Raw genomic sequence first — 17,581 nt, forward strand, 5'->3', positions numbered from 1 at the left:
AAAGTTTTATTTTCTCAGTATTTTTTTTTTTTTGAAAAACAGTTATTTGTAAACCCTTTCTTATTTACTGCTCCTCTTTTCTAAAACATATTAACCGATACCTCAGCAGGGTGTGGAATTGTTGACCAAGTGTATCCCATCTAAACTTAGCAGCTTCAGCTATAAAAACCACTTGGCAGAAGTGTTGGAGCCAACCGTATAGAAGGGTAGGAAGTCGAAATTTCTGCAATGCAGTGACAGAAAGTTATTAGTTCAGGATCAGATGACATGAATGTTGCAGAGGCTTTGCACTCTGCCGGGGAAAGGGAGGGGGGAGGTGTTTGATGGGATTATATTACAAAAGTGCCCCTTGCCCCACACTGCTGTTCATTATTGTGTTTTTCAAAGTGCTGTGTGGACAAGCATGCTCCCGTTGGAGACTGCTGGCTGATGGAATTGGCTGTAGGGATGGTTGGGGAATACGGGGTTGTGCTGAAGTAATGCAAAGATGTCAGCCATGTTTAAGATGGATACTGGACAGACATCCACTGCAGTGTAAAGAGCAACCCAGAATAAATGATGGGACAGAGCCTATGAACCGTGCTCCTTGCTGAACCAGTGATCACAGGGAGAGACCATGCCCATCTTCTCAACGACCATCACCAGTGCCACCTAGAAGAGTTCTCTCAGGTTGCCAACACTCTGTAGGGAGGGCTTTTTCACTGTGCATCTCTCCCCCAGTCTATGTGCTTTTCCCCTCTAACTTTGCAAGCTCACTCTGATGTTGTTGTATTTATTGTTTTTATTTGCGCTAGGCATCGTTGTTCCTTTTTGCTGAAATGATCTTAATGTCTTAATGGTGAATACTCGAGTCACACTCATGGTATGGCATGAAACTGTAGTTGTGGTGGCCTTGCAGTCCTAGCCTTTTTCTTACCCCAATTAACGTCTGGTGGCATTCAGCGTAGCGGTCAACTGATGTCTCCATTGATCCCTGTCCTGCAGGAGTACCAGTGAGCAGCAGAGTGTCAGCAAAGATTCAGCAGCTGGTCAATACACTAAAACGGCCCAAACGACCACCATTACGAGAGTTCTTTGTAGATGACTTTGAGGAATTGTTAGAAGGTAAAATGACTGTTTTTCAAAAGGTTTGGGGATCTCTTATTAAAACTCTGTAAAATGTTTGTCTCGCACATTGACTTTCTAGAAAACTAAGTAAGCCCTCCCTGTACTGGCAAGTACCAAAAAACTGTCAATATTCAGTGGAATCCGCTTGTAGTAAGCTTGGATGTAGTGCACTAGAATCAAAAGTCTCTGGTGTTTACTCATGGTTCTGCTTGCAATGAAACTGCAAAAGAGAGGGAGAAAAAGCTTTGCTCTGAGAACATTCAGCAGTGCGTTACAACCATTTCTTTTGAGCATCAATATGAAAAAAAACTGTCAGTGAAGGAGCATGTTAAATGTTTCATACATCCTTTGTGTAACAAAGGAACATAAAAAACGAACAAACAAAAACTAATTGTAAGATAGAAACATGGATAAAATCAATACATGCAAATTTGTTTTTAAGGAGGGCAATGCTTTGAGAATTAAGATTTGTCAGGATATGGTGGTTTAGTCCTCATTGCAGTTTATAAGCAAGCACTGCGACAGAACATGACTTAAATCGATGTGTTACTGATGACTTACTGGAGGACAATTTTTCTGAAGTTCTGCAGTTCATCGTATTACTGCATTTTTGCCAAGAAAAAGTATTCTCCATCTCTCTTTAGGAATGAAGGAAGATCAATTATTTCTAAGATAAATATATGCATGCTGCCTCAGCAGTTTCTTTCCCTGCTTGTAGAACTCGTGTCAATATAAGCACATGCATTCCTAAGATGTTTCAGTGTCCTCATCTCTGTTAAACTTAAAACTTAATTGTTCTGTTTTATGTCTCCGTTGCTTCTCAATACCTTCTAACATGTCATTATTTTCAGGATATTTTGCAAAGGTAACTTATTCTCTTGGTTACACAGGTGTACACAAGGTATAGAATTTACATGGTAACTGTATATCTTTTCATAATCATAAGTTCAACAGCCAGATCCAAACCAGCCAAAGCCAGAAGGAGCTCAGATGTTGGCTATGCGTGGGGAACAATTAGGTGTGGTTACAAACTGGCCGCCTTCTCTGGAAGCAGCTTTGCAGCGATGGGGGACCATCTCACCAAAAGCTCCTTGCCTAACCACTATGGATACTAATGGAAAACCACTGTATATTCTCACTTACGGTGAGCACTCTCCAAACTCCTTGTGATTTTATATACAATATGTAGTGTCTGTGTGTATAGTAAATATATAAATATATAGTGAAAAAGCCCTCAAACGATGCATCGTTTCCATTTCTGAATAGGGTAAAAAAATCTGAAGTTGTAGGTGTCCAAGTATGAATTTCTGAGGTGTTATAGCATGACTTACTTCACAAAGAGCAAAAGAGCTGAGCTGATATATCTATGCAATCACAGATTATAAATTAAAACCACCTTTTAAATAGAAATACATACTAGGACAGACTTTTCTGAAGATTAACGTCTGTTAAGCCCGGGATATTTCCCAGGCTCTGTTCTGAAAAAGAACCTGGTATACAAAATTTACCAGCTTCCTGAAAAGTTAAAATAGGATTTTTTCCCATGTTTTTGCACTTTACTGACATTGCACTAAGTGTAATATGAATTATTCCTCCTGATATGTAGTTGTACAGCTAGCAAATATACCCCCTTGGAATGGATTTGCCAGGATATCTTTCGGTGTGATCTTTTGTATGTTGATTTATTTCCCTATGTTCACTGCACTGAGAGAGGCCAAATGGAGATAAACATAAGGAAATCTTTGTCAAATAACTCCCAAATAGCTTCTAATTTTGAGAAGTTCAGAGAGCATTTGGGAGATGTTCAAATGATTTATTTTGAATAACCATCAAACTTTGAAATGAAGTCGGGACATTTCTGTATGTTATTGGTATGAATATAAAAATGATTTTGCTTTTTTTATTTCTACCTTCTCAGGGACCTAGAGTCCTGTGCAAATAATATTTTTATGTGCTGTAATACAGAGGTGTGTCTGCATTGTTCAGTGCTGAATGCTCCCTTCTGCTCAGGATTTAGGCTGAGTGATAGTCCTTGGCTGAAAAGATGTTTGCTGCAAGTTTGGGATTGCAAATACAGTTAAAGGCTTTTAAAGCATAACAGAACTTTAGGACCTGAAGGTCATGCATGAAACATTTTCCCTTCAGGTGCTTCTTAGAGTTAAGAAGTTACTTAAATTAGGGAGCAAAGATGATTCACCACTGATCGATGTTTTTCTTCCTTAAGGACATTTTCTTGGAACTAGAGAAGAATTTTTCTGTTTGCAATTATATGTTTGCAGAAGAGCAATTCATATCTTCTACTGAATGCCCTAAATAAGTTTGACAAGACAGGAAATGAAGATGTTAGTAAGAATCAGACCGTTTCTGAATATGGGATTCTGTCCAGAGTCCGAGCGTGTGTCCTATTTCTCCTGAAGAGCTGTAAGCTGAACAAAGCCTGAGGAGCTCATCCATGGGGCTTATGAAGCTACCTAGCCTGTTTCTCTTTCCTAAGCTAACTCTTCCCAAATCCATCTTCCAAGTTGTCCAAATCCTCAGAAAAGTTAGACTAAATCTTTTTTTTTTCTCATTATTATCATTTAGCTGCACTGATTTAAGCTGTTGCTTTTCAGTAGTTCCCCAAGGTTAGATTTTTTTTTTTTAATAAATAAAATAAATTACAAAACCACAGCTCACAGAAGATGGAGTGAATTCTCTGCTACCTAGATTTCAAGTGGACATTGCATATCATGGGATATGCAAATTCATTTTGACGTAATAGACATCACAATTTCCTTTACTCATTTTCTTTACGTGAATAGCAATTGCTTTTGAAAGATTATTAGTATTACAGATATGCCATTTTATTGGTGACTTTATGAATGATTTTGCTGTAACTGTGCCACCTTACAGATCTGTTCCTAGAAATTATGGGCATGGCATTTTAAAAAGTTGAAAACGAACAAAAATTAAGCCTTGAAATCAGCAAAGACATTCATATGCATGAATCATATATCCCTGTGCTTAGTTCCCCTGGCCCCAGTGCAATGAACTTTTGAAAGCTGAGGCTGCCCCAGTCCTACCACATGGCATTAATATGACACTTCCTTTCCTTGTGGTGTGTATTTCCTTGTCATCTGATATATTCCCATATCAGATGACCAAAACTTTAAAATATCAACACTGAGAACTTCCAGTAGCCTCTGAGTTTGTATCTCACAGTTACTTTTGTGTACTTTGATAATTCAAGAAAACACAATTTCCAGGATTTTTCATATGTTCGCAATTTTGACACATATTCAAGATTTTAAAGAATAATTCTAAATTTCTAGAGGTTCACTCTTGACATTCTCTTCTTCAATATTTTATCTCTGTTTACTGTTTCTGCTTCAATCTCTTCTTATATCCTCTCTAAAACCTGCATGGAAATCCTCATTATTCAGCTTTCAGCTTTCTGGGTAGGAGCAGGATCCTGCATGATATCTTTTGTTCCCTACTTTTTTCATACAAAACGTCTCTTCCAGTGTCTTATCTATGCTTGGAGGAATCATGGGTTTAACTGCTTATTCCAGATCTCTTTCCTTCTTTCCAAATTGAGTTCCAGGGCTGTTCCTGTGACAGATTTGTAGCTGTCTGCTAAAACACATCACGGCTAAGAAAGAGTACTTACTCCCTTCACACCAAGCATTTTCATCTCCTCCTTTCTTGATCAGTGTAGACAATATTGCCATTCTGCCAGTCACTTGGGCTGTAACCCCAGTATGATAAATGACCCAGACATTTCTTTAGTTTTGTACAGCCATTCTGTGTCTGATCAGTGCAGGTTATTTTGGGGGTAAATCTCCTCAAATACAGACTTTTCTCTGCAACTGAGCAGCTAAATCTCATCCCACCTGTCACCATAGGCTTGATTCTTATAGCAGTTTTTCTCTGACCCCCTCAAAAATCATAGATTTTTAGAATTATTAAGGTTGGAAAAGACCTTCAAGATCCCTGGTCCAACCATCCCCCTACCACCAATGTCACCACTAAACCATGTCCCCAGGCACCACGTCCAACCTTTGCTTGAACACCCCCAGGGACAGTGACTCCACCACCTCCCTGGGCAACCCGTCCCAGTGCCTGACTGCTCTTTCTGAGAAGAAATGTCTCCTCATTTCCAACCTCAGCCTCTCCTGGTGCAGCTTGAGCCCATTCCCTCTGGTCCTACCACTAGTTACCCGTGAAAAGAGGCCGACCCCCAGCTCTCCACACCTTCCTTTCAGGTACCTGTAGAGAGCAATGAGGTCTCCCCTGAGCCTCCTCTTTTCCAGCCCAAAGACCCCCAGCTCCCTCAGCCACTCCTCACAGGACTTGTGCTCCAGACCCTTCACCAGCTTCGTAGCCCTGCTCTGGACAGGCTCCAGGGCCTCGATGTCCTTCTTGTAGTGAGGACCCCAAAACTGAACACAGCACTCAAGGTATGGCCTCACCAGAGCAGAGCACAGGGGGGCAATCACCTCCCTGCTCCTGCTGGCTGCACTACTCCTGATACCAGCCAGGATGTTGTTGGCCTTCTTGGCCACCTGGGCACACTGCTGGCTCGTGTACAGACGAGCATCAATCAGCACCCACAGATCCTTTTCCTCTGCCCAGCTTTGCCTAATCTCTGCCTTCCCATTCCCCTGCAGGAATTCATCTAATTATTAATTGTTTATATCTCCTGTGACTTTTTCAGCATGTTTTTCATGTGTTTTTTTTTTTGTCTTCTATAGCATGTTAGGACTGTCTTCCTCCATGTGTCTCAGATTACTGTAGATATGAGAAATGATCAACTGTACTTCGACACTTGATCTTTTTTAAGCAAGTTTTTGAAATATTTTCTCAGTTCTTCAAGTTGTTTTCACTGTCCCAATTGTAATTGTTACTCAAAACTCCTAAACTCTTTCTAGTGAATGAAATGCTATTAATGTTCCTTATTTCTCAAATATTTTATTCCTCTGGGAAGTTGCTTAATTGGAGAGCATCTTAGTTAAGTTATTCACAATCCTTTTGTAAATCAAATCACTGAATATGCATAAATAGAAAAGTCTGAGATAAGGGAGGGAAAGACGTCTTTATAAGGTTTTATGTACATCTGAACTCTGACTAGAAATCTAACATATGCTTTGAGGAAAAGAAGGACAATTTCTTGCTCAGGCAAAGTTGATCAGAGTAGTCAGGCAGCTGATATTGGTATTGTTGGCATTACAAATGAAATGCTTAGTGATTCTTAGTGGAGAAACATGAATAAAGGATAATTAAATCCAAAATACTACTTATACTATCACAGCTACTTTTCTTGCTGTAGAATGATTATTGTAAGAAGGATCAGAAAGATTGGAGAAAAAGTAAAAAGCTGAAAGTAATTTGGAAATAAGCAAGTTTTGAGCTTTTTTATTGCAACCATTATTAAAACCAACAAAAAGAGTACCAGTTAACTGCATCGGATTCAGAGAATCTCATTGCCTTTATCTAACATTTCCTGTACTTAGTTTTTAAACCATTTTCAGTAGCTCCAGTGTATTGTTTCACATATCAGAGGCCCATTGGAAACAGCAGAGCTAGGAGAAAAGAGCAGAGAAGGCTCTTGGGATAGTGAAGTGTTTTTTCTTTATCCATTTGGACTCTGTGGAGAAAGAAATCATCTTTCAAATGAATTGCCCATTAAAAAATAACACATAATGCAGCCATTAACATCTTGAGGCCAGAGTCCTGCTGTCTTAGCAGAGGTGTTATACTGGGGATAGCCTGAAATGGTTGACAGTCAACAACAGACCGAAAATAGCCACCCCCAAGCAGTGCTGCAGCTGGCGTGTGACCACAGCCATCTATATCTTCTTCATCCAGAATCTCCTAGACCAGGAATTTCACAGTTACCAGGAGCGTAAAGGGAACTGAGAGTCTGCTCATAACCAAGTAATGAAATAACCAGATTGTCCTTATCACTGAAATAAATCATTGCTTGCAGAGGTAAAAGTCATCATGGTTTAAGTCCTTAGACATCAATCAACAGTATGGCTAATACTTTCAACCTTTATTGCTTTAATAAAGATAAAGAAAATTGCTTGCTTTAAAAATCTATATTACAAAATTGGGATTTAGACTGGGATATCAGGTACTGTAATAATAATATTCCCTCTATTCTGAGTATGTCTGGGGTATTTTATTCTCCACAATAAAACATTTTTGTTATTTTGTTTGGATATTTTTCCAGTAAGACACCTGCTTCATTTGCTGCTTGGTGTGGATCTCAAAAATTTCTAAAGACAAGGTTAGCAGAGCAGCAGAATTGTGACTGTTGTTTTGCAATGCAGAAAAAGTGCCTATTTACCTGTATCACGTTAAGAAGTCTGCCATTTATACCAGATTTAATGTCTTAATTTTTATGTTTAGTGTAACAAATATATTGTGATCTTGAAAGAATGAATATTTGACAACATTGTTTTCAGTTAAGTTTTGGCAGTCTCGCAATTGCTGTGCATGGAGATTGGTAAGCGACCACGGGTTTGGTTTTGCTGAGTTAGTGCTGTGTGGTTCTTAAAAGCATACAGAATTCAATAAGGGAATTGATTGTGGTTTGTTTGGTCTTTAAGTTTTCCTCCTGATGCAGCTTTTCTCTTATAACCTTCTTTACATTCAACACAAACATGTAGTCCTTTTACAGATTTGTGGAGGGGGAGGAAGGGGATTTACTTCAGTGTCATGTGGAAAGCATATATTTTTTACCAACTGATCCCTTTTTGTATGTTTTTTAAGACCTGGTGGTTTCCTTTATCCTCATAATGTGTTGCTTAACCAGATGGAACTGGCTATTCACTCATCACACTAGCTTGCAAATTTTTGTAGGTGAAAGATATTGCCCTGTAAATAGGCTGTTAGCATAGAACAATACTGATTACAAGTGATATTTAGAATATGTGGTTAATGCTGTAGAGTTGCTACTATACAACAAAATCAAAATTCCAGCAGAAAACAAACAAAACCCACAGATAGTTGCCCCACACAGGTGTTAACAATGTTTGTCATGGCTGCCAGAATGTGAGGTGATATTTTTCATTTGCTCCTGCCTTGACTCTGTGTGTGTGTGTGATGTCTGCAGGACATGGCTCAGCTTCAGAGGCATAGCTGCTGCACCACACACTTGCTGATACTTGCTGGGCACTGGGAATGCTCACCTTGGTTTGCCAGTGTAGGAAGAACACTGAAGGTGACTTGGCCTCACTCCAAGAGCACACTGCTAGGGCTTGCAGGTCCAGCAGCAATATCTGCGACAAGTTACAGGAGCACATAAGGAAGATTTGATCATCATTAGAAGATTTATTTCAGTAAATGTTTCAGCAATTAGAAATGTGTTGGGATATGACAGATGCAGAGGAGAAAACCTTGATTTCTTTGTATCTTGTAGAGTTATAAAAGGTTTTGGAAACTAACACCAAAATAAGCAGCTTGATGGGGAGTAGGAAGATTACAATTTGTAGTAGTGGCATGTAGTGTTGTCCAGCTTGGTTTGTTTTCCCAAATCAACTCAGGAAATTCTTTGGATACTGAACAGTTTTCATTTTTTGGGAGATAGTTTTGGACCTGAAAGCTGGAAAATTCAGGACCTTATCAAAGGCATTGAGTTACCCAGGACATTAGTGTGTGTCCTGGATCTGCAGGAGCCTGGCCCCCCTCTGGAGAGTACCCTAGTGCCCAAAATGCCACTGGATATGCAAATGTCTCTCTGATGACTTACCTCTCTAAAGGGCTTACCAAGCCTTCATTTTCAAACTCAAAAATGAGTTCACACGTGACAGAGTCAGGCAGGGACAAGTACTGTGAGCATCCAGTGTCCCCGGCAAGGCAGGCAGGAGGGCAGTTGAATAGGACCAGAGAACAGGGATGAGAAGGGCCCCAGGGTCTGGAAGCAGCAGTGCTGCTGGGGGTAGCTGCACCCAGCTGGTGCTTGCTCTCCATCGCTACAGGAGAGCAGAAAACCATTTTCTGCTACAGTGGCATTGCTGGACAAAAGGAGATCTGTTGCCGTGCAGAAATGTGGGCTGGTCCAGCCCCTGCTGCCTGAAACTGCTGCTTGAGTTTCCTACCTCTGCCCTTCTGTCTTCAGGCCAACTTACTAGAAGATGGATGGCGATGTGTTTATCTGAGGAAGACTTGTGCTGAATTGTGGACAAAGGGCCATATCCTCAGCAGCCCCCAGCGGCACAATTTCCTTTGCAGCTCACGTCCCTTCATAGCAGGTTTCCCCCACGCAAGTGTCGGCCCCATCCCGGAGTGAAAGCCTTGGATGGAGCACAGCTGGTTCCCCCACCGGGCTGCCTTCTGCCCCGGGGCAGATGTGCATGGAATTGAGGTCAAGGCAAGGTCTCCTCATCGGGATTTGCGGGAGAGATTTTAGCAATCAGCTTTTTCCCAGCAACGTCTAATCTCTCAAGTTTACAAAGGAAAAATTACACTGAATTGCAACCTAGGCAGAACCGAGGAAGGAAACACTTCAAAGATTTCCTTCTTTATAACATCCTCTGTTACTGAGGGCTTTTATCCCACAGTCATGGAGCCCTTTGTGTTTTTCGGTGACGTTGGCAGGCTGAACGGCCAAGGTGGCAAAATAAACACACAGCTCAGTTGGCCCCGTGTCACGCCTTGTCCAGCAGCCTCAGGCCTGGCCCTGGTGACTCAGGCCTTCCTGGCTCCAGCTCCCGCACTGCTGTTCCCTTCACAGCTCTGTCTTTTCTGGAATGAAGCTATATATCTAGAAGAAAAATGGTGGGCTTGCTCTTGAGCACAGCCCAGGTCTAGATCTGTGTGGGATTGACTCTGGGATCAGTGTGCGAGATGGCCGGCCTGCACACAGTGATGCTTCTTGCTGCTGGCCGAGCAGAGGCCATGGCAGCCAGGGACAGGCGGAGCCTGAGTGGGCTGAAAAGATGGAAGTGCTGAGGGATGCAGGAGAGACCCTCTGTCCCAGCTCCATCAGAGCTCAGTGCAAACTGCCTTCCTCGTTCCAGTTTTCCATAGTTTCATACCCTTTTGCACATGTGGGTAGCTCAGTTAGTTGACACAGTTTCGAATTCCAACAGTAATTAGAACAGGAGAGGGCCTGGGAGGAAAAAGATCTCTAGAAAATATTACAGACTTATTCTGTGCAATTCAAGGTGGGTTGAAACAGAAAGGTGAGGAAGTAGTGAAATGGCCTTGTATATTCTATAGTTCAGAAGATGAAGTAAAATTTTGGAAGTAAGGGAGCATCATGACAAAATGCATTTAGACAAATATTTACAACCTTACTAGAAAGTAACACATTACTCTTTGAAAGAACTTTATTTCTACATTTACTTTGATTTACATTGGCATGGAGATAGTTGCATTGTGTACCCATGTACTTCTGAAAGAACGCATCTAAGTCCTTTAATATGAATACTGCTTCAGAGCTCAAATTTTGAAGAAAATATTGTATGCAAGATGGCATGTTTGATACACAAAAAATGAGTATGAATATGTCACAAATGCAAATTTAAGACTTTTAACAGATTTAATCTCCATAGCTCCAATAGAACTTTTCACAGCAGCCCCTTATGTCTCTCAGAAAAGGGATCAAAATCTTAATGTTCATTATAAGCATGAAAGTGTTTTGTGTAAAGATGGTTCTCCCTTGCACTCAGAACTTCTACCAGGCTTTTCATTTCCATTCTCCAAATTTCTGTATCAGTACTAATTGCTCTTCTACGTTTGTTGCCACTGAAACTTTAATGTTGGAAACTTTTAAGAAAATGAATGTTTGCTTTTCTAGGGCATCCTTGTTTTTATCCCACTTGCTGGTCAAGTTTGAGTGTTGACTGTTGCAACAGGGATGCTTTTAAAGACTTTTTTCCAATAAAGGCAGGTAGTTCTACTGCAGTGTTATGAAGGTTAATTCTGCAGAAGTATTCCTGTATCCACATTGAGTTTTCAGTGGAACAGAATTGACTTGTGTTTGTTTTTAAACATCAGGACAGTTCAGCATCCAAATACTGGAGCAATTTTAAATATATTTAAAGCTTCAGAAAATATGATTTAATGATAAAATATTACCATTTTCATAAGAAGTAATTGCACTTAAGACTTTCTCAATAACAGGCAGCAGTGACCTTCCAATTTTCCTTAAGAGTTTAAAGAGAAAATCTGGCCTTCTCATTATACGTTACATTTGCATCAGATTGGCACTTAAAATAATACAGCATTGCATTTCGTATCCAGAATGTGGAGGAATTTATTATAAAAACTGCTTGGCGTAGTTATAAATAGCAGTACTGCTTGTTTGGGAGCCTGAACTGCTGAACCCCATAGGTAATCCGTTGTCAGAACCTATTATCGTTTAAGTTATTGGTGGGCATGAATTAAAGATTTGTTACTGTCAGACTGAATACTGCTTCAAGACAGTAGCTGAGGGCCAGCCAAGACCAAGGTCTGTTATGCTAGGTATTATTCGAATGGAAGTAACAAGGGCTGTAAACAAAGGCTCTCGGAAAGAACTTGCACAGTCGGGATATGCTGATCTCTTAAAGGATTAATGAAAGGCACAATATGGCCAGTGATATTTTGAGGAGATGATTCTTTCTTTAAATAATATTGGTGCAGGGTCTGCATGAAGATTAGCTAAGTAAGTGCAGATGAGATTAGCTAAGTAAGTGCAGATGGGGGAATGAAGCAAGGGCGAACAGAGATGGTAAAAAGGAAGAATACCTGGGGGCAAGTGAAGTGAAACTGAGGGAAGGGACTGTGTGGGAATGGGGGAGAAGTATAAGCCAAGTTAAATTGAAGAAGGTCCAGAATTAAAAGTGCAACTCATCTTACAGGTGTGCTAAGGATCAGAAGGTACCTGCTGCTTCAGTGTGCAGCACCCTTTGGCTGTAGGGTGTTTTCTGTTGTTGACTTTTTTTCCTTGTCTCTCCTTCTCGGGACTGCTTTCCTTTTTCCCTTGGTGTCTTGGAGTAGGGAAAGTGCCATTATAATCCCTGCATCATACCCTCGGAGGGAAGTCCCCCTGCATAGCAGCACAGTCTGAACTGAAAGGCAGCTTTTGCTATTAGGCCGTCTGGACTTCCTGGTATTCCAGCCACTTCTAACAGCTGACTTTTGGAGTCCAGATCCAATTCACTGCAAAGCAAGAAAGCTACTTTTTTCGACCTTGAAGAAAGCTTTTTTTTTTTTTTTTTTTTGTCTTAAAAATGCTGATGTCTTGAAGATCAAAGAAAATATCTGATATATCTGATATGTATTTAAATATTTCTGTTAGTTGCAGCAGTGGTATCACATTTAGTTGGAAAATTCATGTACATTTTCCTAGTATTTCTTCTACTGCTTAGGCATTCTTTCCCTTTAATAATCTTGTAAAACATGCAGAATTTTAAAATTAATTTTACAAATCTTGTGTTAATAGGCAAACTTTGGACCAGAAGTATGAAGGTTGCTTACAATATACTACATAAATTAGGCACAAAACAAGAACCAATGGTACGACCTGGAGACAGGGTGAGTAACTGAATGATTTTTATTTATTAATAATTCAGATCCCGGGTTGACAAAGAGAGAATGAGGTATTTGGGTGCCCAGGGGAAATTAATGAAGTTAAATGTTGGGGGTGGAGGAAAGTCTGCCTTTTACTCAGAAAAGGGCTGATCACTCAGACAGATGTTTTGAATTGCACATTAAATAATCTGAGTTAGTATTCGCTGAATAGCAACTTGAAGTTGTGGCAACATCAGCAATAAACGTTCCCATGGAAAGTGATTTTTGGACATAGAACAGCGGTCTGTTTAGCAAAAACTTGCTTATAGAGCCTGGAGGTGTCGTGTGAGTAAAACGTACTTACTAATGGCTTTGTAGTTGTTGAGATGGTAGAAAAAAGAGGAGTATTGTGGAGGACAAACACAAACAAGCTAAGCACATTCTGGCAGCCAGTTAAATAAATAAATTACGCTGACTGGTAATGTGGAGAGTATTTCCATTCCTTGTTCTTCAATCTGATTCAGCTACTGCCGGAGGCTGGATCTAGGTGAATGTATAACATCCACAGAGGGCAAGGGTTACAGAGCTAGTCTGCTGCCTTCATGCTACCCCTTTTCTCTGCCAGAGTGTGTATCCAAATTTCCACAGGTCCCATTCCAGGTTGGCTCTAAGTCATGGAGTGGAGATTCCTGAACAAATCTGTCAGAAATGCACATTTTAGTCACAACCTTGTGATTAGAGTTTTGAATGTAAAATTAAGGATTCCTCTTCCAGTTTGAGAGCAATTCTTAAACTGCTGGTTTACTTGGTCCTTTTGTGCCATATGTGGAAAATGTGTTGATATGCACTACACTTTTCTTATGTCTTCAAAAATGACAGCATGCAGTAAAGGTTCACAGAAGAAAATAAATGAATTAAAAAAAAAAAAAGAAGAAACCTGACGGTCCTTTCTGTGCTTCATTTGGAAATAAATCATAAAGCATTTAACTAAAAGATCTCTAGATCCTTAATCTAAATTGCTTCCTACAGTGGTATTCAGCCATCTGAAGAATCTCTTTTGCTTGATTTACAAGTGTGTATCTAAGCAACAGCAGAAGCAGCAAGTTGTTCAAGTGTGTGCATCAAGAGAATCCACCCAGAAGGCTCTAAATGGAATAAAGTTCAGATACAGGCAGTGTGTGTGTGCCTCTCTCTCCCTGTTGTCTGCTAACTGCCCATCTTTGCATTAATTTACTGCAGCAACCGCTGACATCTCCTAACGTTAGGAAAAGATTTGTGGATAATTCAGTCAGAAAGCTGGAAGTTTAGCTAGTGCAGGACACATACATAACAAATTGCAGTCCTTCTAAAATAAGTCCACCTAGATTACAGCGAAACAAATGTTTATGGCTGAGTGCTGAAAGCATATGCTTGTGCTGTAAAAACATCTTGCTTAGCATCTCTGTAACAGAAACATGATCATTTAAAGCTGCTTCTTGTGGAAGATGAGGTGTTACTGTACTGATGTTCTAGGCTGTTATTCTGGCTGTTATCCCCCTGTCATAATAATATAAAAGCTTTCTGACCTCTCTGAAGACGACTTTTTATTCTAAATAATGTATTTTGTGTGACAACAGTTAAAGGTACTTTTGAAATGCTAAATGAAATACATTTGTGCATATTTGTGATCTTTTCCAAATCGGAGGGTAATTGTTTACTTATGTTAATATTATTTACAACTCGGAAAGGGCTTTCCCCCTTTAAAAGCATCTTCTATCAATGCAATCTCTATTTTTCATGACTCATATGACATCACTCTTTAGTTTCTTTGTCCGAGACAAAAGAATAAGTGATTGTGCCTGTATGTGAGTCCCTGGTTCTGATACAATTATAGCTCACAAAGAACCACATTTGCCTCCTATAGTATCTTCAGAAATTTAACCTCATGTCATTTACAGACAGCTGCCTGTAAATTAAGCTTGCCCTCTAATATATCTACCAGATAAATAGATTCTCATCAATGCGCTGTATATTTCATTTGCCTTCAGCCTTATCCCTTTTTGCTGTTACACACACTATCTGGTTATTTGGTACGGGTCTGTTAGTGATTAATGTCTTTTGAAGGGGAAGTTAATGCTTCATCCCCACTGGACTTCAGTGAGAGTTTTTCACCTCAGTCAGCTCCTTTGAAAAGATTCCCAGCTAAACCTTCACTGTGTGTATGTAAACAAAGAGCAACACAAAAAATAACAGTCCTCAAAGTACCTTTTGGGATCTTTCAACATCTTTCAGATCTGTGCTGGGCTCAGCAAACTGCTATCCCTGCAGTGTACCTAGCAAAAACCCTTTCATTCCATTTCCCTTGTGGATATTTATGGTATGTGTACAGAAAATATATAAACTAAACTGCACAGCCATCTTGTGCAGTTGTATTGTTTCTTGTGCTAGGATACAGATATGATAGCAGTATATTTTCTATGAAGCTCCTAAAGTTTTAAGTCTTCATCTTAAAAACAGGTATTTTTGACCCCTTGGACAAAGTTAGATTTCTTCTAGTTTGAAGAAATCAATTTAATTTGTAGAAAGGAAATATCTTTGAAGCCATATGAAATCTCTGAAAACACTTTTAATCTCCAGTTACTGAATCTTGGCAAGTGTATAAAACACGATGGTTTTGCTCCAAGAGATTGAAACTTTTAAGTCTTATGTATGTCAAATCAGTCAAAACTGAAGACTTAATATGTACTTTCAGCAAAGTTTAAGGTGCTGAACACTGATCCTGTGTGCAAACCCAACGGAGTTAAGTTAGAAGTCACGTGGAACACCTCTTGCATGCCACTTCTGTCAGCCCCGGGAGGTAGAGTTACCAGCTTCATTGCAGCTGCTTAAGACATGAGTTGAGAAAATGCATCTGAGTGAATGAAAATAAAAATGTAGACAGGATCCATCCCTTGAGGTCTCTAACCACTAATTGATGGCAAGGAGAGCTGTGGGCTCTCTAGGTTGCTGGATCCTCAGTTAGATCATGCAATCTCATTCATCCTTCTGTCTTGTCCCTGGATGATCTAAAGAGATTGCAGCACCCATAGGTGTAAGCTGCCCAATTCGGCACATCTGGGGATGAAAGGCACCTCATGAGCATACAGGTGATTTTCTATAATCTCTTATATTTTCCTTTCATTCTTTTATCTAAATAATTCCCTAACCCGAAAGCTGTGAAGTTTAGCAAGTCCAGACTTAGAATTAAATCGAATTGAATTGAATAGAAATAGAATAGTTCGGTTGGAGGGGGCCTACAAAGATCATTTGTCCAACTGACTGACCACTTCAGGGCCAACCAAAGTTAAAGCATATTAATGAGAGCATTATCCAAACACCTCTTGAACACTGACAGGCTTGGGGCATCAACCACCCCTCCAGGAAGCCTGTTCCAGTGTTGGACCACTCTCTTGGTGAATATTTTTTTCCTAATGTCCAGTCTGAACCTCTCCTGGTGCAGCTTTGTGCTGTTCCCACACATCCTGTCATCGTTTCCCAGGGAGAAGAAACCGGCACCTCCCTCTCTGCTTCCCCTCTTCAGGAAATTGTAGAGAGCAATGAGGTTGCTTTAGCCTCCTTTTCTCCAAACTAGACAAAGCAAATGTCCCAGACCTCTCCTCATAGCACATGCCTTAACACATAATTGCTAATGATTGACATAATGACACAGTAAGTCTGCGTAATCTGACCTGGTCACAGATCCACTTTGTTTTCAGTAACATCAAGCAAATACTAAATTAAAATGTAAAATTCTATTAGTTCCATTTGTTTGGTTCTTTAATGTCTGCAAAGCAATCAGTAAGTTGAAAATCAGATGAAAGGTCTTGTCAATGTAGGAAACAATGCAGCATGAAAATATTTAACTACAACCTAAGTGAAAATGTTCACAAAAGGAACGTGTATCATTATAAATTCCTTCTGATTCCTCATTCATCTTTCATTAGGTATTTGAGCAATTATTGTAGAAATGTTTCTGTAATCACCTTTCTTCCAAAAGAAGCATAGAAACTCCAGCTATTGTTAGTTGAAACCTGTAATAAAACATGCATTTCAGAAAATCTTTAACGTATGTCTCTGTTTCAGGTAACACTCGTGTTCCCTAACAATGATCCTGCTGCTTTCATGGTGGCATTTTATGGCTGCCTGCTTGCAGAAGTTGTCCCCGTCCCTATTGAAGTGCCACTTACAAGAAAGGTAGGGAACAGAATTTCTTCTCTATAATGCCTTTTAAAACTTATGTCAGAATGAATCACAACTGAACCTAACTTCTGAGTACATTTGTGGTTAACTAGCTCTGAATCTACAGATACAAAGATAGTGCTGTGTGGTGAGTTATATATAGTTCCTTCTTTTCTGTGACGGCAAATCTCAAGATGTGCTTGCAGTTTCAGCAAATACAGGTCTGCCTGGGAAAGGAGAGGAAAATTTTGCAAGAGAACAGCCTTGCCAGCCCAAGATGGATTATCTTCGTAGCCTCTCAAAGCATTCTGATGTTGGCCGTTGACAAAGAATCATTGGCAGCAACTGCTGATTTTCCACCTGTCCCTGCAACCAAAGCTATGTTATAATGCCACTACTTCTTTGTGTGCTACTTCAAAGCAGTTAGGGAAATGCCTCCTCCTGTGTTTATGTGTGCAGTTGTATCCTGAAGCTTCCATCGCCACTGTCATCTCTGCTAAGGATGGACATTGAGCAAAACCAGTTTGTGAATTTTTGCCACAGAGCATACATTCGTAGCTGAAACTGATCATGGCTAATCAAAAACATGTCAGATGCAGTGTTGGTTCAGATTCCACCACTGGTTTCTGGGAAAATCTTAGTAGACAGATATAGCAGTTTCAGGTTGAAGAGATACTTGGGGGCAGTGAGGGGAGGTGGCTCAGTGGTACTGGAGAGCCACAGCTGGGAAGGTTGCACTGATGCTGCTGAACATGCATTTTTTCTGAGGATGCATACCTTTGAGGCTGTAAAT

General features: G+C 40.1%; 1 protein-coding gene and 1 long non-coding RNA gene across 9 annotated transcripts in view; one reads left to right on the forward strand and one right to left on the reverse strand.

Annotated features, from left to right (window-relative positions):
- Positions 1-17,581, forward strand: part of DIP2C (disco interacting protein 2 homolog C) — a 311,738-nt gene that overhangs the window by 202,660 nt on the left and 91,497 nt on the right. For all 8 annotated transcript variants that reach the window (XM_027450454.3, XM_027450457.3, XM_027450456.3 and 5 more), the window contains 4 exons: positions 985-1,104; positions 2,054-2,251; positions 12,524-12,615; positions 16,693-16,803. In XM_027450454.3, coding sequence (XP_027306255.3) covers positions 985-1,104; positions 2,054-2,251; positions 12,524-12,615; positions 16,693-16,803 — 521 coding nt within the window. The remainder of the gene's footprint in view (positions 1-984; positions 1,105-2,053; positions 2,252-12,523; positions 12,616-16,692; positions 16,804-17,581) is intronic.
- Positions 6,621-9,830, reverse strand: LOC140001635 (uncharacterized). The gene is made up of 3 exons (XR_011807106.1): positions 9,222-9,830; positions 8,283-8,372; positions 6,621-6,733 (listed from the first exon to the last, which is right to left on the reverse strand). It is a non-coding gene; the product is annotated as an uncharacterized lncRNA (long non-coding RNA).

The sequence above is a fragment of the Anas platyrhynchos genome, chromosome 2 (assembly GCF_047663525.1).
Source record: "Anas platyrhynchos isolate ZD024472 breed Pekin duck chromosome 2, IASCAAS_PekinDuck_T2T, whole genome shotgun sequence".
Lineage (NCBI taxonomy): Eukaryota > Metazoa > Chordata > Aves > Anseriformes > Anatidae > Anas > Anas platyrhynchos.